General features: G+C 57.1%; 3 protein-coding genes across 5 annotated transcripts in view; 1 reads left to right on the top strand and 2 right to left on the bottom strand.

Moving 5' to 3' along the window:
- Positions 1-3,361, top strand: part of EDRF1 (erythroid differentiation regulatory factor 1) — a 46,271-nt gene extending 42,910 nt beyond the window's left edge. Inside the window, exon 25 of the mRNA XM_046026948.1 lies at positions 3,234-3,361. Coding sequence (XP_045882904.1) covers positions 3,234-3,279 — 46 coding nt within the window. The 3' untranslated portion in view covers positions 3,280-3,361. The remainder of the gene's footprint in view (positions 1-3,233) is intronic.
- On the bottom strand, positions 9-9,119 carry MMP21 (matrix metallopeptidase 21). Its single transcript, XM_046026950.1, has 7 exons — positions 8,651-9,119; positions 7,728-8,190; positions 6,775-6,914; positions 6,383-6,524; positions 5,122-5,379; positions 2,191-2,363; positions 9-1,940 (listed from the first exon to the last, which is right to left on the bottom strand). Exons 1-7 carry the CDS (start codon positions 8,810-8,812, stop codon positions 1,641-1,643), a joined length of 1,638 nt encoding a protein of 545 aa, XP_045882906.1. The 5' UTR covers positions 8,813-9,119; the 3' UTR covers positions 9-1,640.
- Positions 9,120-16,465: 7,346 nt separating this feature from the next.
- The window catches only part of UROS (uroporphyrinogen III synthase), a 31,491-nt gene continuing 27,802 nt past the window's right edge, over positions 16,466-20,154 (bottom strand). For all 3 annotated transcript variants that reach the window (XM_046026984.1, XM_046026983.1, XM_046026982.1), the window contains exon 10: positions 16,466-16,780. In XM_046026984.1, coding sequence (XP_045882940.1) covers positions 16,646-16,780 — 135 coding nt within the window. In that variant the 3' untranslated portion in view covers positions 16,466-16,645. The remainder of the gene's footprint in view (positions 16,781-20,154) is intronic.

The following is a 20,154-nucleotide window of genomic DNA, read 5'->3' on the forward strand; positions in this document are numbered from 1 at the left end:
TCACACTCACGACTCGCCACTGTTGCTGAGCAGCTCCTGTCCCGTGGCGTACAGACGGCCTCTGTTTTTCCGTGCTACAGCATGCGACGCTGCGCTTGTCCTTTCCTGCTAAAATCCATTTCAAGGAAATGGAACAGAAATCAAGCCTACTCTTTACTGTCAGGTAGACGGTTGGGACTTCGGTGCATGAGGCCTTTGTAGACAAGAGCCTGCCCTGCCTCCAGGTCTGCTGGCCTGGCCCCCAAGGTCCATTCCGACCTCCTTCCGGCCATCTGCAGACCCCTGTCCTGGCGGATGATGCAGAGCCCCTCCGCTCAGCAGCCATACCTCTCTGGAGGAATCTGAACTCCGTGGAAAGGTGTTTGAAGCTGAGTTTTTATGGGGCACTTTCTCATGCGCTGGGACTCTCAGGTGTTTCTTGGCAGTGTGTGGACACCTGTCCCAGCTTGGCAGAGCTGCTGGCCCCGGGCCGTCTGTCCACTTCCTTGTTACTTAGTTTACACTTCCTTGGGACAGATTTGCATCCATTTTCAAAAATCACTGAGACATTTAAAGTTTTGACTAAGTCGTGAAGCCGATGCACAGAATCAGCCGTGTCTCCTGTCAGGACAGCGGTCACTCCGCTTCCCCCGTCGGCAAGCGCGGTCTCCGCGGGTTAATTCTGCGCACCTCCACGGGGCAGATCTGATTCTGAAGCCAGCGTCAGGGATGTCGCCTTCCTGTCTTGTTTTCTGGCCTCTCCTTGGCTGAATAGCCTTTTCGTCCAGAGGAGTATTTGTTTTTAATCAAGAAGATACCAGTGCTCACTGTCTTCCCTTGTCTAAGCAAGAATATGAACATCCCTACAGGGGAAGAGATGTCTTTTTCAATGTTTTTGTCATCTGCTGACTTTAAATTCGTGCTGTTTAAAGTGCTCATGTCTTAAGCTCTTACTTGAAAAGAACTGTGCCACCCGTGGCCTGACCACCGAGATGACTTGTTTTGCAGTTAACTTCAAGGCAGGGATGGAGAGAAGGTCGCCTGGATGCTGGGCTGGAGTGTGGAGGTGAGGGGGGCCAGCAGCCACCGCGTCTGACTCTGGGAAGGACACAGTTGTGAACTCCACAGTTTCCTCGACTAGAAATGTGCACAGTTGTAGGTCCCCTGGCACTCTCCAGACTTGTGAAGATCAAGAGAGAAATACATGGGAAAACCTGTACACTGTCACGTATTAGAAAAATATAAATTATTGTGACAGGAACTGTGGACTACAGTCAATTTGAAATCTGTGACCTTTTCCACTGAAGGCTCCCAGGGAGCTGCATTTCCTTCCATCTGGATCCTATGGCTATCGCTACGTTTTTGTCCACCCACGAAATCGGGTGCAGGGGGGATGGGTGGTGGAGAGACAGGGATTCCTCAGGGTTCTTTCTTTTTTTAACCTTTCCTAAAAGATTGGCAAAATTATTCAGTGGATTATTTTTTTGCCTGAGAAATTCCCTTCTAAATCAAGTATTTCAGAAGTTCAAGTAATGCTTTTTCCATTGGCTTTTAGCCCTATTTGCTTTGGTTACTAAAAATCTGGTTTGTTTCCTTTGCAAAAGAAACCGGACTTGCTCTCAGACGAGAAACCCTCTGACTCCACTCGCCTGTTTCTCCCGTTACGTGTCCAGGCTGGAGGTGTGGACGTCACAGATGTCAAACCACCGCTGTGAGATGGACTGCTTCGGAAATAAGCCATTTGAAGGAAGCCAAGAATGCTTTTGTTTGTCCTTGTCGTTGACTACTTTCCAATAGGCATTGTCTTTGAAAAAGAAAACGGAGTTGTGTGCGTAGGAGTAATAGGCAGAGTCTATATTCCTGAAGGGATGGTTTCGTGGCTCTATTCCCGGAAACACTTCAGTGATGTTCTTCGGGTAAGAATCAAGTACTCGATCTCTATTGACATCAAATGCAAACACCTGCAAAGCAAGTAAGAGAGTAAGACTGGCTTCTCTGAAAACCACTGATTTTTTAAGTTAACTTAGAGGAATGCGGTAAGTAAATCTGTGGCTTTGCACTAGATTCTCTGGGCTTGAACTTCGTTCTCCATACGGTGGGATCTGCCACGGCCATAGAGGCCTGAGGCAACTGAGAACAACTTTAAATGAAGAACTTGAATTTCAAGTAGGGCTGAAGAAGCAACACGAGGCTGGAAAGCGTCCTACTTACGAGGGACTCTTTGAAGAAGTAAATTAACTGCTTTCTTCGGTCGTAAAAGGCAGTGTCCAGGGGACTTGGGATGCCAGGAAATCCTTCTGAAATCAATTTGGGGTAGCTTCTTCCTTGTTCATCTTCTGTGTAGGTCTGATCCTTGTCACTGTCGTATCTCCAGTACTGATTCCCTGAGGGCCAAACAAAAAATGCTAATATGGCTTATTACCGTTTAATTAGAGCCAACCAGGAGGAGGGACTGCTTTCAACACAGGCCTCAAGCCAACCATGATGATCTGCCGTGACCCCAGGAGAAGGCAGGACCTCAGCATCTAAGCGAAGCCTCCATTCAGATGAATGATTCCCCAGGTCTTGAATTACTTCTAGATTGGTCTCAGCAATCACTGCTGCTATTAAAATGTTGGTTGTCGGGGCACCTGGGTGGCTCAGTGGGTTAAGCCTCTGCCTTCGGCTCAGGTCATGATCTCGGGGTCCTGGGATCGAGCCCCACATCGGGCTCTCTGCTCAGCAGGGAGCCTGCTTCCCCATTCCCTCTGTCAGCCTCTCTGCCTACTTGTGATATCTCTCTCTGTCAAATAAATTAAAAAAAAAAAAGTTGGTTGTCAGGGACACCTGGGTGGCGCAGTCGGTTAAGCATCAGCCTTCAGTTCAGGTCATGATCCTGGAGTCCCAGGATCCTGGGGTCAAGCCTGGCATTGGGCTCTCTGTTCAGCAGGGAGTCTGCTTCTCTCTCTGACCCTTCCCTCTCTTGTGGTCTCTCTCTCTTAAATAAATAAAATCTTAAAAAAAGGAAAAAAAAGTTGGTTGTCCTTTGCAGGCACACCAGCCCACTGGTGCTCATCAAAAGCAAAAAAAAAAAAAAAGACGAAGAGCATGCGGTCTTTCACAGAAGTTTCTTCTTACATACAGTCTCATGATCTCCCTTTTACATGTTAGGGAACAATGGGTTGTGAGTCATTTTCCTACCCTAATCAACATATGCCTTCTTTTTACAGAAAACAATCCTGATGCTTATGATGGGGTTTTACTTTTTTTTTCAGGGTTTTAGGATCATGTAGTTCCACACCAACCGCAGGGTACAAGTGACATGGGAGAGAAGAGCGGAAGTGGTCCATGCGGTCCAGTCACAGCCCAGGCCTACGGGCGCAGCCCCCTCCCACGCCCCACCACGTGACTCCACCCACTGTCCTTGTAAGCTTGTCATTTTGCTCCCTTGCATTTCAAGATCCGAATGCTAATTTCAGGCTCTGAAACAGCACAGGATTATTCTAAGTTCTCCTTATTAGCTCCTAATCCTGACTATTAACATACTGTCAGAAAAAGTAGAACACATCCACGGATTCGGTATTTTGTGCTCACAACCTACGCCGCGCCACAGCCAGCCACCTTCCTTAGCCACCAGCCCTGGGAGCTCCCTTTCCCTCATTCCCTCCCTCCCCCCACCCCCCCATCTGCCCCCCCAACCCCTGGCCAAAAGTTTGCCATTTTGAACAGTGAATGACATGGGTCCAGCCGGGGGTGCAATTCACTCTAACTGGAATACTTTTTTGAATTCAAAGTCTTCACAGCAAGTTAACTTTAAGGTATTTTTAAAGCTCCAAGCATAAAGTACAGCCATATGATAGCAATCCCCCACAATGACCTAATTCTATAATTAAGAATCTTTGAGTGTTGCCAGTCTAAGTTCTAGTCCAGGACTTCCTAAAGCATGGAACGCTGTGCTTCTAACTCTGTAAGCTCTAAACCAGCGAAGTCCACCCTCGTAATTTCTTTATGTAACTGAACCAAAGTAATTCTTCCGTCATGTGATGTCCGGAAAATTAAGACCAAATTCCTGTGCGGCCCAGTCTGTACACAGCATCCTGGCTGGGCTCTGGCCTCACGGAGTCCTGAGTGGTTTCAGGCAATAGGGTCGTATTACTAGGGAGTGGGGCAGAGACAGGGCGCACAGCTTCCCCCTAGGGCGTACGTTTGGGGAAGGGAAAGAAAAACCAGCAACCACAGAATCTTGTTTGTGGTTTGATGCCACGTATTTGGTTTGCTAAGGCAGCCCACCTCGGTGACAGGGACACAGAGGCCAGAGCAAGGCGATCTATGAGTGAAGGGAGGAAGCCGCAGGAGACCCTTGGCCGGCCTGCTCCGTGTCCCCCACCACCACCAGGGCCCCCTCCTCAGTTTCTGCCTAACACAAAAACACGGATCTTCCCTGCTCGGAAGCCACGATTCCTCACTGCCTGCTGGGTGAGGTCCAGCCCCCGGGCATGGAGGCTCTGGGTGCTCAGGCTGGCCTGGGCTTTCCAACCTAATCTCATCCCGTGTCGGGGCCCTGTCATACCTCCACGGGCTCAGCTGTCTCTCCTGTCTGTGTTTCACCCTCACTCACCCTGAAACTTTGCTTCGGCCGCCTGTGTCTCACCGCCCCCTCACCTCCCCCATCCGTACCTCCCCCACCACGCTATTCCCTATGTCCCTTTCGGGGCACCTGGGGTCCTACGTGTCCTCCGAGGCTGGGACAAGCCCTGAATTCTAGGTGGTTCCGGCATCTGGTTCCAGGGGCAGTGGCCACCTTGTCCACTCACCCTTCCCTTCACTACATAATTCGAGTGGGCCACTCCTAAGGTCTGTTCTCTCCAGAACTAGTCTTGGCAACCACCTCAGGGCCAGGCACAGTTGGTCATTCATTCATTCAGTCATTCATTCATTCACTCACTCACTCATCTGTTCCTTTGAAGCATGGGTGCCTTCTCCCAGAGATCGGGAGTAAAACACCGCCCCTGTGCTCACAGAGGTCCCAGTCTGACGGAACAGACAAATTATGTGAGGACTTGCGGGTGCGTTATGCTAAGACTCCCTGGTATGGGGTTCAAACGTTTGTTCCCAGTGCGCCCGGGGAATAAAAGCAACAGAGCCGTCCATGAGAACCTTTACCTTTAAAAAAATAACGCTCGTCCCTCCTCCATGTCCAGAGGTGGACATAAGCGTCGATGTTCTGTGCTGGGATTCCGTGCCAGCCCCTGAGGATTTGGAGAGGATCCCCGTAGCGCGTCCGGTTGTTTCGGTTTTCGTAAAGCCAGTACCAGCTGTTGCGGAAGAAGTAGGTGCTGAACCTCAGCGTCACGGCGCCGTGTGGGTTTCGCTCTCTGCGAATCCAGTCAAATGCGGTATCAAACGACCCTTCACATGAACCTGAGGGGAAAACGTCCAACCACTTGTCACCTGCTGCAAAAACCAACAATCGTTACTTCCATGTGTCACTCAAAGACAACTGCGAAGCTGGAGTTTTCTGTTCAGTGTCTCACAGCAAGACGCCCTCCCCCACGAGAGCCTGAAGCGGGCCCACCCCGCGGAGCTGCAGGAGCCGGAGGGGCCCCGGGGCAGTGTTGGCTCACAGGGCCCATTCTCGCTAATCTTTGTGCAGGAGACGACTCCGGAGCATCCCGATTTTGGATGCTGGCTGTGTGACCCCCCCTAAACGTAGCTGATGCCCTCTGATGGCTCGTCTGACTTCATTAGAGGCAAGCAGTTTGGTTCTGGGCACACACAAGACTAAGATTTCCTCTGCGGGAAAGAAACCCATCCTGGCACTTGTCACTGTCCAAATGTGCCGAGAGCATCTTTGCAGAGAATGGCTGGGGTGGAACAGAAACGGTGGTGCGCTCTCTTCCAAATGGAAAAGGGGAGAGTGGCTTTCTTCCCCTCAGCCTCAACGCTAAGTCATTATTAATCACTTCCAGTAAATAGGGAACCCTTAGCTCTCTGTAGTTAAAGAGAGATTAAAGTTGATCCTGGCAAGGCTCCCGCTGCTCTTTGCCTTGGGACGGCAGGAAGCTTCTTCCAGGGGCTTCCAAGTGCCTGCAGGGCCAGTGGGAGGCCGCTGCCTGGGTGGCCCACTGCTCTTTAGGAAGCCGCCATGTTCCCCTCCTTCCTCCCAGAGACATAGCGTAGCCCAGGGAAGAGGGAACATCCACGGGAGAGCTTTGCTCTGCATCGGGGGCCACGTCCGGGCACGGCCACCTTGAAGGGAAGAGTATTCCCGTCACAGAGCTAGAAGGCAGCTCCCCTCCCGTGCAGCCAGAGTGGCACTATCTTGTGCTGCTTCGGGGCAGCCTCCCGATCAGGAGTGATTGGGGTCCTGTCATGCTGAATGTCCTCTGTGAGCTCTGCGGACGGTCTTCTAGAATAGTCTTACCGTACAACTTTTGAACTGCTTTTCTGTCTGACCAGTCCAACTCAAACACAGGCTCCTGGGGGATGTAATTCGGCCGCATTATGGATCCTGGCCTGTAGGTGTGAGGCAGGCCGAGTACGTGGCCAATTTCATGGACGGCCACCTAGAGGGAACACAAATCACGGGTGCCGTGCCAAGCCTGGGTGTCTGTCACGTGCCCCCCCAACTCCAGGGGGCAGGCCTGTGCTATAGGAGGAGATGCACATGTTAAGGAGAAGGGGAGCGGTGGGGAGAATCGGGGAGCTTTCCCAGAAGGCTGCGGACACTTCCCCCGAGGAGGCCTGGCGTCCTGCCCTCCCGCCCGTGCTGCACACCCTTCGCCTGGCCGCTCGGGGCAGCTGCAGCCCGCTTACTTTGAGAAGGCTGATGCCTACGTCACTGCTGGGAGGTGTGAAGTGCTCGTCGTCGTCGAAGTGGATGTCGCCCAGGCGCCAGGCATGTGCAAACTCCTGCCCGCTGCCATCAAAAACCCGAGGACAGCCCAGGTGCCGGCCTGACCAGGGGAGAGGGAACATGGACACAGAGTCTTCGCAGCCTCCAGGGGCTCGCAGTCCAGGAGCGGAAGCAACAGCTCCTGGCTCCTGCAACAGGCCGGTGTCGAGTCTAAACTCGGAAACAGCTGCCCAGCAAACCTGTGGGAGCTGGCGGAGGGGGGTCGGGGGGTGCCCTCCAAATGCTTAGGGAGGAGACAAGATCTGAGCTGGAGCCTCCCAGCTGACGGGTCAGGACATGAAGGAGGTGCTGCCCGGTGGTCAGGTCCCTCCCCTGTGTACGGTTTTCAGCTACACTTCCTGCACACCAGCAGGACGGCCGCGAGCATCCCTAGCTCCCAGGGGGCTGCAGAGACATTACGCTGTCCAAACCCACCCAGCTCGGAGGTGGTGGGCCCGCTGGTGGGGGCGCCCAGACCACCACGGGCCAGTTCTCCCCAGGAGTGGCAGGGAGGGGGCGCCCCTGCCCTGCTGGGCACGGGAGCTCTCTGCAGCAGTGCTCACCCCGCTGACGGGCTCAGGGACAAGCACAGGGATCCAAACCCTAAATCGCGGAGGCAGGCAGGCCGTGCCCTTCCCAGTGAGTTGTAATAAAGCAGCACTGAGGTTTGCCGGCTGCGCTTACTCCTGGAACGTGCCACCTCCGACACCCCAGGAGGCTCTGCAGGTGGCCCAAGTCGGGGGGGGGGGGGGTGTCCCCTAGTCAGCCTGTTGCTCGCCCCCCGCCCGGGCTCCCTGTGCAAACCGGGCCGCGCCTCCGGCCGTGGGGAAGGCAATGGGGACACAGCCCGCCTGAGGGTCTCGGCCCTTCTCACCTCGCCCGAAGCCCAGCTTTATGTCCACGCTGGCCGCGGGGGCGGCGAGGTCCTCGCGGAAGTCCAGCGGCATCACCTCGCTCCACATGCGGAAGGCCAGTCTGAGGATGTGCCTCTGCTCGTCCACGGCCAGCTGCCCGCTGGCGCCCTCCCCCAGCAGCCGCCAGGTCAGCGTCCTCTTGGCGAAGGCTCGGGTCCCCCGGCGGGGCGCGGCGACCTCAGGCTGCGGGGGCGGCGGCCGTAGGAAGCGCTTGGGCCGGGCGCGGGGCGGCGGGCGCGACAGAGGCCGCGTGTCGGGGACGCCGCAGCGTGGCCTGTTCATGGCCGCCAGCGTGGCCGCGTCCAGCCGCCCGCTCGCCGGCAGCTCGTTGACCTTCTGGAACCTGCGCACGGCCTCGGCCAGGCCGGGGGCCCGGGGGCTCGCGGGCGGCGCGTCGGCCCAGCCGTACTTGGACAGGAATCGCTGCGGAAGAGAAGTACCGACCGCGGGGCGGGGGGCGGACTGAGCGGCCTGGACGTGGAGGAGACAGGACGCGCGAGGCCCATGTGTCCTCGTGCACGTCTGTGTGCACGGGGCGTGGTTGCCCGTGTCGTGCATTTCTAGTCCGTGGTCACCGGTTGTCTGTGGGAGGCCTTCGCCTGAGGCGCACGTGCCTAAGGCGGTGTGCCTGCGCACGTGCCTGCGTGTGCGTGTGTGCTCCTGCGCGTGTGCCTGCGTGTCCGCCTGTGCCCTGGCCTGCATGTGCGCGTGTCTGTGTGTGCGGGCGTCCGCCTGTGGTGTGCACGAGTCCGCGTGTGCGCGTACGGATGTGCATGCCTGCCAGGGGCGTGCACCGGTCTGCGTGCGCGTGTCCGCGTGTGGCGTGCCCGCGCCCGCAGGTGCCCGCGCCCGGGAGTGTGGGGGCTGCCGGGGCTGCGCCTACCTGCGCCGTGAGGGGGTCGGCGATGGGCTGGGCGCGGCGCAGCGGGGCGGGCTCCAGGTCCGAGCGGTCCCGGCTGTGGAAAAGTGGCTCGGGCAGGGCCGGCCCGGGGGCCGCGAGCCAGCAGAGCAGCAGGGCCCGGCCGACGGCGGCGGCGGCCAGCATGGCCCCGGCCGAGCACCGGCTCCGCCACGCGCCGTCCGTCCCGTCGCCCTCCTGAGGCGCAGCCCCCCGGCGCTTTTATAGCAGCCCCAGGGAGACACGCGCTGGCGAGGCCTTCCCACCCAGGCCCGAAGTGTGCCCACCAGGAGGCCCGGCGGGCCCTGGACGCGCCGCCCTTTGAAGACCCCAGGAGCACGCTTCTTGTTGGGGTGAGAATGTTTGCGGCTTCCTCGGGTAATTACATCCCGACCTGGCAGCCGCCTGCCGATTCCGTTTCTGTGGTGACGGGAGGTGGGCGAGCTGCTGCCCCAGTGGGCTGGGGACCCGCCGCCAAGCACCCCCTGGCCCTGGTCGCAGCGGCGCGGAGCCTCGCCCCCCGCAGCCTGCTGGGGCCCGGTGCACCTGCGGCTGCCCCCCCCCCCCCCGCCCCCGTCCGTTTGCTCATAGCTCGCGTCCGTTTTCCTTCTTGGTTAGCTGCGGCTGGGGATGTTTGTTTCTCTGATCTCTTCTCGTTCTTGTTTCTTTTCATAAAAGAACAGTATAGGCAAATGTAAATTCTGGAGGAAATCCTGGGATCCAGATAGTGACGTTTCGGGGAACATTCTTACAGGTACATGGGTCGTGTGCATGCGCAGCAAAGGATTTGTGTTCGGGTGATTTTATATGCATCATATTCTCTGTGCTGTTCCCGTAAACCCCAGGGAAGGTCGTGGGCGCCTTTCTGTGTTCACGAATATGTGTTCGCCGTCCTAGTTAATGGCTGTGGGCTGTCCGGGTCTGTGGGCCAAGGCACTTTTACACGAGGATATACTAGAATCGCCTGAGGTTCTAGAACTGCCCTTCTGTTGCCCCTCTTGAAGGAGTCTACTGGAGGAAGGAAAGAGGAAGAAAAAATTGGCTCAGCTGCCTGGGAGTTGTAACTGGTCTTGTCCAGAGAGCCTGAGGGAAGAGCGAAAGGCCCTCCAGGCACTGTGGCTGTGGGTGAGAGCCTGGAATGCCAGTGTCGCAGTCTGCTAACAGCAGGGGAGCAGGTGTGCGGGCTGTCCCTTAGCTCCTCGTTCATTCATCAAACACTCCTTACTCTTCTAGGGACAGGGGATACGGAAATGAACATGATGCACTTGTTCTTTGCCCGCTTGGAACTTATATTCTAAGTGGAAGAGACAGACAATAAACAAGCCAATGAATGAAAAATTAAAATGGTGACAGGAGCTGAGAATGCAGATCAGGAAACTGAGTGCCTTGGAGGTGGGCAGTCGATATTAAGGGTCTAGGAAAGACCTATCGCAAAGATGAAATGTAAGCAATGAAAGAAAAGCAAGAGGGACAATGTCACATGTGATTGGGATTCGTGGGTGGTGTGGGCAAAGGAAAAGGAAAGTGCAAAGGCCCTGAGGCAGGACCCAGCCCCTGCAGAGTAACAGAGGGCAGTGTGGTAGATGTCAGCGGGCGGTGGGAGGAGGGAGGTGACGATGGAAAAGAGGGTGGATGGGAAGACGATGAAGGACCTGGAGGTCAGATAATTTGGATTCTACCCCAAGTTCGTTGGGGATCTTTTGAGCAGGAGAGTGACTTTATTGCTTCATCATTTAAAGAATCCACCTGGGGCACCTGGCGGCTTAGTCAGAGGAGCAGGAGACCCTTGATCTTGGGGTTGTAAGTTCAAATCCCATGTTTGGTGTAGATGACTTAAGTAAAGACATAAACTTAAAAGAATCCTCCCAGCTGCTCTGTGGAAGATGGGTAAAGGGGTGCAGCCCCGAGGCAGGTGTAGACTGCAGTCCCTCCAGGGTGCCCTAGCAGCCCTTCTGTGCCAGGTTGGCCTGATGGCCCTGTAGCCTGAGACCCCTCTAGGATATTGGGTTTCTAGACAGGGCACCGTACCAGGCTGTGACGCAGGGGAATTCATTCCTAGCGAGATCCCTGGAGCAGGTGTTTGGCCTCACACCAATGCTGCAGTGACAAGGCCAGCCCTGGAACTGGGCTGCTCGTCAGGCCAGCTGCACAGCCCCACTCAGTTCCTGTCGGCTCAGAGACATCTGAGGCCGGCCCCATACCAGGTGGGGACACAAGAGCGAGTAGGGGTGGGGAGGCATGACTTTGGAGTGGGGGGCCTATGGGGTTGAAACCCTCCCAGGGCTGTGCAGGTGTAATGGGTCCCTGAAACCGCCTGCCAGATCTTGGAAGTTTATCAGGAGGCCCTACCTGGGCTCAGTCCCATAAACTCTGCAGGTGTTTTCGACACCACATCACCTCCCAAGGCTGTGTCCTTAGAACAGTGTCTGGGAGCGGGAAAGGCAAGCCGAACGGAACCCACGTTCCAAGGACTGGGAGTGGGTGAGGAGCGTCGGCGTGCCCGAGTCCAGCTCATGGGACAATCGGCAGTCATCTCTTAGATGACCTTCCCCCGCAGGGTCGCTCACACTCAGCTGTGTCCACAGACCCACAGACCGCCCCACCCCCGACTGTGTCTCCTGTGGACGTGCCCTCCCGGCTCCCGAACCAGCACCACTGGCTGGGAGCGCCCCGTGGGCACTCCTGGGGCTGTGGCGGGAGAGGACACCTGGGCCAGCTGTCAGGAGACAGGCGTGGCTCATGTCATTTCTCATCATTAGCCTCACACCCGCTGCAGAAGCAAGCCCCAGGCATCCTATAGAATCCTGTGCGTAACTATGTTCGTAGGGATCCGTACAGGATCGACTGTTGGGGAGAAAGAGCAAAGCTTACCACCATGATCACGCCTTAAAACTGAGCAGCAGCGTCTGCCAGTATCACGTGCACCCGGGCAGAGTTCACATCTTCAACTCCAGCCTCTTTCATTACATTTTATGTATTTAAAGATTTTATTTATCTGACAGAGAGACACAGTGAGAGGGGCCACACAAGCATGGTCACAGGGAGAGGGAGAAGCAGGCTTCCCACTGAGCAGGGAGCCGAAGTGGGGCTGGATCCCAGGACCCCGGGACCACATCTGGGCCGAAGGCAGATGCCTAACAACTGAGCCACCCAGGCGCCCCCCCCATTACATTTTAAATTAGCTTCTGATTGCAAGGGACATCCTGAATACTTCTTGTAGAACCAAATGAAGAAGATGAAAAGCACGACGAGCGACTCCCAGTGGCGCACATGCACCTGGTACTCCCATGTGACTGTGGCGCCCGACATTTACACAGAGCCAGAGGGGGGCTGGCCCCAGCGCTGGGGGCCTTCTGGTGCGTACCCGTGCCCACCGGACCTGCTCTGCCCATGTACCTGGACTTCCGTGAGAGGCCCGGGAAGCCCATCCCTCATCTCACAGAGTCGGCCTGGCAGGCTCTCTGCACCACGTGACCAGAGGGGCCGGGCCACAATCGGTGCCCTACTTGAGTTCCTTCCCACTGTGCCCTGTATCCTACCTGTCATACACGTGTCATTTACATGTATAATATATATAAGCACACATGTGACTGACAGGTGTCAATCATGTCAGTGTGTATATATCAACATACTTCACATCTGCATGCGTGTCAATGGACATGTACATCTGAATAAATGGCCACAGAATTACTGCACCGTGTGGCCAAAGCCCAGTGCAACTTTGAGGCTTAAGGGTCGTCTTCACCTTGCACATGTTTGGGTTGTCTGTTCTGTTTTTTTAAATTGAAATTCAAACTGTTTTGTGTTTGCTTTTTTTTTTAAAGATTTTATTTGAGAGAAAGAGAGAGGACGAGCAGGGGAGGGAGTAGTGGGAGAGGAAGAAGCAGGCTTGCCGCTGAGCAGGAAGCCCAACGTGGGGCTCCATCCCAAGACCCTGGGATCATGTCCTGAGCCAAAGGCAGACACTTAACTGACTGAGCCACCGTGGCGACCCTCGAACTGTGTTTTGATTAGAAGATAATGCTAAATGTTTTCTCTTGGGGAAACCAAAACCTTCACAGGTACAAGGTTTAGAACAAAATTATTCACGATGCCACCTAGACACTATCTTTCCTGGGAGGCTAACATTCTGAACACGGAGCAGAATTGAGAACTCTGTGGTTGAGTGCTGGTGTCCCGAGGGGTGATGTCACACAGCCTGAGTTCTGCTGGGTCTGAAAGACCAAGTCGGGGCCCACCCATCCCTTGAGCCCTGGCCGAAGACGGCGCTTCTGAAAGTCAGGTCTTCAAACGTGCACAGCAGCTCTCCGTAAAGACGGCAGGGGGACCCACTAGGGCTTTATGACGGAAGGGTCTTGTTCCCTCACATTGGTCTTTTCTGCTGGGTTGTGCGGTTGGCCTGGGACTCACCCGCTCGGGGCCCCCGGACCCAGGGACTGTCTACCCTTCTCTCAGAGCATTCTTCTGATTATTTCAAAGCCTCTGAGTAGCCTGACTGGCGTCACAAGGTTCCCACTGCTTGATTAACTAAATTGCGTATTCCAGGTAAATTGGATTTTATGGAAATCAGATTTAGGAGAAAAAATGGCAGAGAAAAGCGGGTGGTCTACAATACAGACAGGAGCGACAGCAACTCCAAGAGAAGCTGGTGTTCTTGGTCTGTGCAGGGCACTCCTCATCTCTGAGCTTGGGGAAGGGTTTGGCTGGAAGCTTCTAGAATCTTCTTAAATGCTGAGATGGCAGGACCCAGTTGTCAGTGGAAGGAGTGAAGACGTTTTTTTCCCCCTGAAGTACATGTCTGTACAATATGGGGTTGCATATTCTCAGCATCACACAGCATAACATTTTGAAAGAGACTTTCCCTTAATTATTCCCACAGGAGATTTCTGAGCCTTATGCCCAGTGAGGGGTCAGTTTTGCCTCTGAACGTGGATCAATCTCAAAGGCCCAGGTTTTTGGAAACCACCTGTGCAAGGGCAGGCCTGGGTGTGACTCACAGCCACACACTTCTGCCCGTGAATGGGAGAAAAAGTCTTCCCACTGCCTGATCTTCTGATTTCCTTCACTCTGGACTCTGCATTTCAGTCACTCTCCACCCGCGAAGAAATCCCCTTTCCCCCATGGCCAGCCTTGGCCCCCAGGCCTCCCCGGGAGCAGTCACACACGCTTACACATGGAAGGCTCTGTGGTTTGGGGCTCCTGCTTCCCCACGGAAGGACGTGTGCCGAGGCGGAGAGGGGGCCGGGGGGAGGGAGGCCACAGTCACCGCTCGCCCGCACTTCTCTGCGCAGGTGTGTGAGACGCTTCGACGATGGCCACTGACGTGGAGGTCATGATTGCCATCGGCTGCGGCTTACTGCTTATCGCGTGGTTGCTGATTTGCTGCGTCCTCTGTCTTTGCTGCAAAGTGTGCAGAACACTGAAGTGAGTGCGAAAGGGAGGAGGGCTGAGAGGTCTGTACAGTCAGTAGCGTGATTTGCCCAGCTGAGAACCTCCAGGCAGTTGTAAGAAATGGGCTTTAAAAAAAAAAAAAGAAATCTGGGGGCACCTGAGTGGCTCATTCAGTGAAGTATCCCATCTTGTTCTCAGCTCAGGTCTCAACCGTGGGTTCAAGCCCTGTGCTGGGCTCCATGCTGGGTTTGGAGCCTACTTTAAAAGAAAGAAAAATCAAATCTAATGCTTACTATAAAATCTCCGAAGGGACATATGACAATCGATGGCATCGACACAAAAGGCAGGTGACTTGGTCTGGAAGAAGGCCATCCCGAGACTCTGCTGTCTCCAGCTCCCTGCGGTCACCCTCCCAGCGACAGAAGCTCGGAGAGCGGTGCTCTGGCAACTGTCCAAAGAGAGGTGGCCTGCCCCCCTGTCTCCAGGCCACGGGCCTGTTGTGTGAAATACAGGTTCTTTATGTGGAACTCAGCTGCCTCCTGACTTTGTTCTCTCCGGATGTTTGCAGGCCCCTCCAGGGCAAACGCTGTGCTGTCTCTGATCCCCAGGTACTCAGAACTCATTAGGTGTCGGGGCCATGACCCCAACATCGCCTCTGCCATCTGGCAACGCCTTCTGCCAGACAGACCTCTCAGCTCAGAGCAGTAAATGCGCAGTGTTGTTTGTGTATGACAATACGCGACACACTGCTTACTACCCACCAGCATAAGCTCTCCATCCAGATCTGAAGGCAGCTTCGGCGAGTTCTAGATGGAGTTTTCTGAGCTGCAGGGCACACCTCTAGGAGGCGGTCGCTCATCTGCCTTTGACAGGTGGGCAGCCTGCAGCTCACACGGCAGGAGTGACCCCCCCGGTGTCAGGGAGACGGGGCTCCGAGAGTTCCACTGCACCCTCTCCTCCTGGTCTTCATGCTCCCCCAGCCCAAGCTTCCCGAACCCTCAGGACCCTTCACTTACTCCCAGTCCCTGCAAAGAAGCCCAGGCACTGTCCACTGTGGGAGGGCTGGTTCCTGTCCTCACCCAGGTGACACCTCAGTGGGGCCTCCTATGTAGGGGTGATGGCAGCCGGGGGCTGTGCGCACACAGGGGACAGCGGGCAGCAGGTGGGTCAGAGGCAGAGCGCAAGTGTGGGGATATAATCGGGAGCAACCTGCAGGCCCACGGTCAGGGGACCGCCTCCACCAGCCTTGGTCTTGTCGGCCCCACACGACCACCGAGGGGGGCACGGCAGCCGTTCCTCCTCACATAGCAGCACCTGCCGCAGCCCTTGGACGCTGAGGCTCGCGTAGCCATCTCTGGTCCGGTGACGACACTGTCCTGAGGCTGGCCTCTAGATGCTGCTGCAGCAGCCTGGCCTGGCGGGCACTGCTTGGTGGCACTGTGGGGCCGGGAGGGCAGCACCCACCTTAGCGTGGGCTGCCTGGGGCACGGCGCTTCCCCGGGCTCAGAAAAGGTGACTCCAGCAGAAAAAGGCTCCCTGGGAGCGGCAGGGGTTCTGAACACACCCCATCGGTCCAGACCTGACTTTCAGATCGGAAAGAAGCGGTCGGATGGATTCTGACCCGTCCTCGGAAACAGGACCGCAGACAAAAAGTACGGGGCCATCACGGTACCCGCAGAACTTCCGCTCAGGTTACACCACTAATTATCACCAGGTCCTCACTTTTCTGCTGAGGTCACGTGGAGGTGAGGCAGCTCCGGAGTGCCATCAGTCTGGGCCTCTGTGCTTGACGTCCCCAAGTCCCTTGCAGAGCATCCTGGCTGGTCACTCATCACTGGGTGACCCTGAGCAAGGCATTTAATGCCACGAGTCTCAGGTTCTTCCCCAGAGAAACAGGAGTCAGAGTGGCGTCCCCGCCTCAGATTGTGAAGGGGCACGAGGAGGAGGGAGGCAGGACTGCCAGGTCAGACCCCTTCCTGCCACCAGCTCAGGTGACCGAACGACGGACGTGGGCGATAGTCTACCCAGCTCAGGTTCCAGGCCAAGATTTTTAAAAAGTAGAAATAAAGTTTGTGGGCAGAGTCCCCAAGCCTGTCCGCAGGCCTGGCACCTTGCAGACGAAGGCCTCCTGTGTAAACCCACCTCCCCGCCCCGCAGACGCCCTGCCCGGCCTGGGCTGCATTTCAGCTCGGGAGGGAAGATGGTCTCTCCTGATCGGCACAGCAACTGGCCACAGCGCACAGGCAGGAACTCGCAGGTCCCTTCTCGGAGACGAACGAAGCTGCTTCCTACACAGATGTTCTCGTGCCTGCCGGCTTGGCGGCTCTCGGAACGTGGGCGCATCTGTTTCCTCCACAGACACGGCTCTGTGTGCAAAACGACACACGGCAAGGGACAACACAGTCGGTGCGGGGAGCCGGGCGGTTTATTTGGTTTTCTTGCCTCTGCCAGAGGAGCTCTCGCCGGCCCCAGGGGCCCTGCAGAGGCACGAGGCCGAGGCGTGGGGGCCCTGCCGATGGCTCGCTTCCCTGCAGCAGCAGCACGGTGCCCTGGGCCGGGGACAGCAGCGCAGCGGGAACGGTCACCGACTCAGCAGCTGGGGGCCTGGAGGGCCACCTGGAGACCCTTGGCCAGGGCCAGCGGCGTGGGGCTCTCGGCCATGCAGCTCACACGCAGGCCCTGGGCGGTCAGCGCACGGGCTGTGCTGGGGCCGATGGCGGCAAACTGTGGGGGGAGAGAGGGGGAGCTTCAGTGCCCCTGCAGGGCCGGGAGGACAGTGGGGCAGGGCCTGGGGCCAGTCGGGTCACTGGGGCTCACGGGCGGACACCCCTCCCACCGTCTTGGCCGCCTCTCCACAGGCCTTAGCGGCCCACGGTTCTGCCCTGGGGGGGGGGGTCCACGTGGAGCAGCGCGCAAAGTCGGCGAGGTGCTCCGGGCGTGGCGGGGGCCCCGGCTGCACCGCCCCCCGCACCCCTCCACCCCAGGAAAACTCAGCAGCCGAGGATCAGGTTCCCATCCTAGCCCTGCCGCCTCTGGACCCCTGTCCCTTCATCTGTAAAACAGGGTCACCGCCTTCCCCAGGGGCTGCTGCGAGGATCACGAGAGGCCGCTGCGAGCAAGCACCTGGCCGGGGCCCCGGCACAGACGAGTACTCAGCGGGGGACACGGTTACTCTGAGCGAGACGCTCGGTGGCCTGAGCCGTGTCAGCGGGCCGCCTCTCTCCCTGCACATGGCGCGTTTGATGGTCACATGCAGAGCCTCGCTTGGGGCTGAATGTGGTTTTCCGTCGTGGTGACCCCGGCCCTTGCCCAGGTGTCCTCACAGGTCACGGAGCCCCTCTGGCCCCGTGTGCTCACCTGTAGAAGGGGTGCAGCTGCCCTCGCATGGCAGGCTAGCACGGGGGGAAGCAAGGCCTGTTGCTCTGGGGGAGAGCACGCCCGTCACCCCACCCCCGCACTGGGTGCACCCGCGCCCCGGGGAAGGTCTGGGAGGACGGCAGCCCTTACCCGGCGCCCCCTCCCATCCTCCCTCCCGGGACCAGGCGTGGCACAGGGACCACTCTCAGGACACTTTCTGGGGCATGTCAGAGCCACAGGACAGAGGCTGCTGCCCCCGGAAGCCCAAGCTCCCCGCCCCCCGCTCCACCTCATGACGCAGCCGTTCCTCGAGAAACTCCCTGAGGGAAAGATGGCGCTGGGAGGAGCCCCACCTCACAGCAGACACACTCGTGAACCTGAAGTGGCTCCCAGGCCTAAGTGTGAGAGCAGAGACCGTCAGCACAGAAGGAACACAGGGCGAGTCTTCACGCCTGGGATTAGCTCCACCGCTCACGGCCCAAGTAGCAAAGGGAAAGCCAGGTAAGTGCGTCTTTACCAAAACGGAAAAACTGTCCTGCTTCTGAGGACACCATCACAGAAGGGAAAAGACAACTCAGGGGACAGGGAAAATTTCTGCACATCGTCCATCTGTGGCGGAGCCTGGATCCAGGAACCCAGAACTCGTCCAGCCCAGCAGCACCGGCCACAAGAACACGGCAAGGACGTGAACAGACGCTTGTCCGAAGGACAACCGGACCGGCCAGCACACGCGGGGACAGCTGCTGGGCGTCGTGGGTCGTAGGGAAATCCAAGTCAGAACTGGCCCCGGCCGCCGGGACGGCTCTGAGCATGAAGACAGAGAAGACAAGCTCTGCGCAGGCCGTGGAGGAACCGGCACCTTCCCACACGGCTGGTGCGGAAGCAGAGCGCGGCAGCTGCTCGGGAAGACGCTGCTTCTTCAAAATTACCAAAGTGAGACATACAGTGACCGCGCGGCCCCGCAGTTCCCCTCCTTAGTGCATGCTCAAGAGAGGTGGAAGCACGCGACCGCTTCAGAACCACAGTCGGGCCCAGCGTCCCTCCTGCCCGCCCCGGAGCGGACCCAGCGCCCGTCGCCGAGGAGCGGCTGAAGACGCGGTGCCGCGGCCCAGCGCGGACGCTCCCACGGCCACAAAAAGAAGCGAAGTCCTGACAGGCCACAGACCGGGGGAGCCTGCAAAGCACCACGCTGATAAGCAGAGGAAGGCAGTCCCGAGAGCCCAGAGAGCAGCTCCGTGGAGACTGCGGTGGCCCGGCTGCCGGGCACGTCCCAGCGGCGAGAACTGGGGCAGCCCAGCACCCCGGCTTCTCCCAGCCTCCAGGGAGGAAAGGGCGGACTGTGGGCCGGTCACTAACTGCCTGAGCACGTCAGGGCCTAATCTTCTCAATCCTTCCAACCCTGAGCGTTAGACACCGTTCTCCTCTCCTGTCATTTAACCTCTCTGGGCCTCAGCTGCTTCACCCGTGGTCAGGACAGTGGTTCCAGTTTTGCCTGATTCCCGCCACTGGACCGGTGGGCGCGTTCTACAAGATACTGCCCGAAAACGTTCCAGCAACTGGCCACGGCTCAGGTGTCACCTCGGCCAACAACGTGGCACCCGTCTTCCTGGGTTCAAACCCCTTCCTCCCGTGAGACCTCGGGCAAGACACAGACACACAACTGCTCTGGGCCCAGTAGCCCTGTAGAACCGGGAGCCGGCGCTGAGTCCGCAGGCCGTGAGACGCACCCGGAGTAAAAGCCAAGGGCGCTCGCTGTGCGTGAGGATGCGGTGCTGGCGGCCTGTCCTCCGCCCTCTCCTCGGTCCCACTGCAGCCAGTTCAAGAGCCTTCCTGTCACGGGCCCCAGAAGCCTCGTCGTTACTTGTAGACGCCCAGCAAATGGGGTCCCTCACAAGTGGGAATGTTAAGCTTTTGAATTAAAAGACATGAAAAGAGGGAATGGCTTTTAGAATAGATAAAGCCAAGATGTTTCGATGGGAAACCAGGGAAAGGACACTAGGACGCTTGCCAGGTTCTGGCCAAGGACTGGCCCGAAGTCTCATCCAGTCCTGAGACTCCTCTGTCGGAGAAGACCACAGACAGCAGCCCCCCTCGACTGCAGGTCCCTGAGCAGCCCCTGCCCCCTTATTCGCGGTTTCACTGTCCACACTGCTAGTTCCCCGCAGTCAACCGCCGTCCAGACCAGCCTCACGCTGCGTCACTCGCCTCCATCACTCCCCTCCCCTTGTCTCATCACCGAGACACGTTCCCATCTCACATCTCGGGAGAAGGAGGGTGCGCACACCACAGCAAGGCGTCCTGAGAGAGTTCACGTCACTGTTACCACAAGACACTGCTGTAACGGCTTTATTGTCAGTGGTTGTTAATCTCGTATGGGGCCTAATTTAGAAATTAAACTTCATCACAGGGATGTATGTGTAGGAAAGAACACACTCTATCAGGACTGGGTAGTAGCCGTGGTTTCAGACTTCCACCTGAAGGTCTGGGAACGTATCCCCCACAGATAAAGTGCGACTACACGTCTCTAAAGGCCACAGAAGAATCATCGTCCTCGTGGTACAAATGAGGAAACAGGCTCAGAGAGATTAAGTAACTTGCCCAAGAGCACCAGCCAGGAAGTGGTGCTGGAGAATTCTAGAGCCCGGCCGTTCCAGGGCTACAAGCGGAGAGCATGGTGTCTGCTAGGTCAGGAGTGCTCTGACTTTACACGGAAACTCTAGGATAATTGGCAAGAATTTTTA

This window comes from Meles meles, chromosome 13 (genome assembly GCF_922984935.1).
Source record: "Meles meles chromosome 13, mMelMel3.1 paternal haplotype, whole genome shotgun sequence".
In the NCBI taxonomy this organism is placed as follows: Eukaryota; Metazoa; Chordata; class Mammalia; order Carnivora; family Mustelidae; genus Meles; species Meles meles.

What these genes read in the sequence shown, in the direction of transcription:
- MMP21 (XM_046026950.1), bottom strand. Translation starts at nt 8,812, where the DNA reads ATGCTGGCCGCCGCCGCCGTCGGCCGGGCCCTGCTGCTCTGCTGGCTC. An exon ending in CCGACCCCCTCACGGCGCAG is followed by an intron (nt 8,191 to 8,650) that starts GTAGGCGCAGCC and finishes TCTCTTCCGCAG; the next exon opens with CGATTCCTGTCCAAGTACGG. An exon ending in CGAGCGTTATTTTTTTAAAG is followed by an intron (nt 2,364 to 5,121) that starts GTAAAGGTTCTC and finishes TTTGGCCCTCAG; the next exon opens with GGAATCAGTACTGGAGATAC.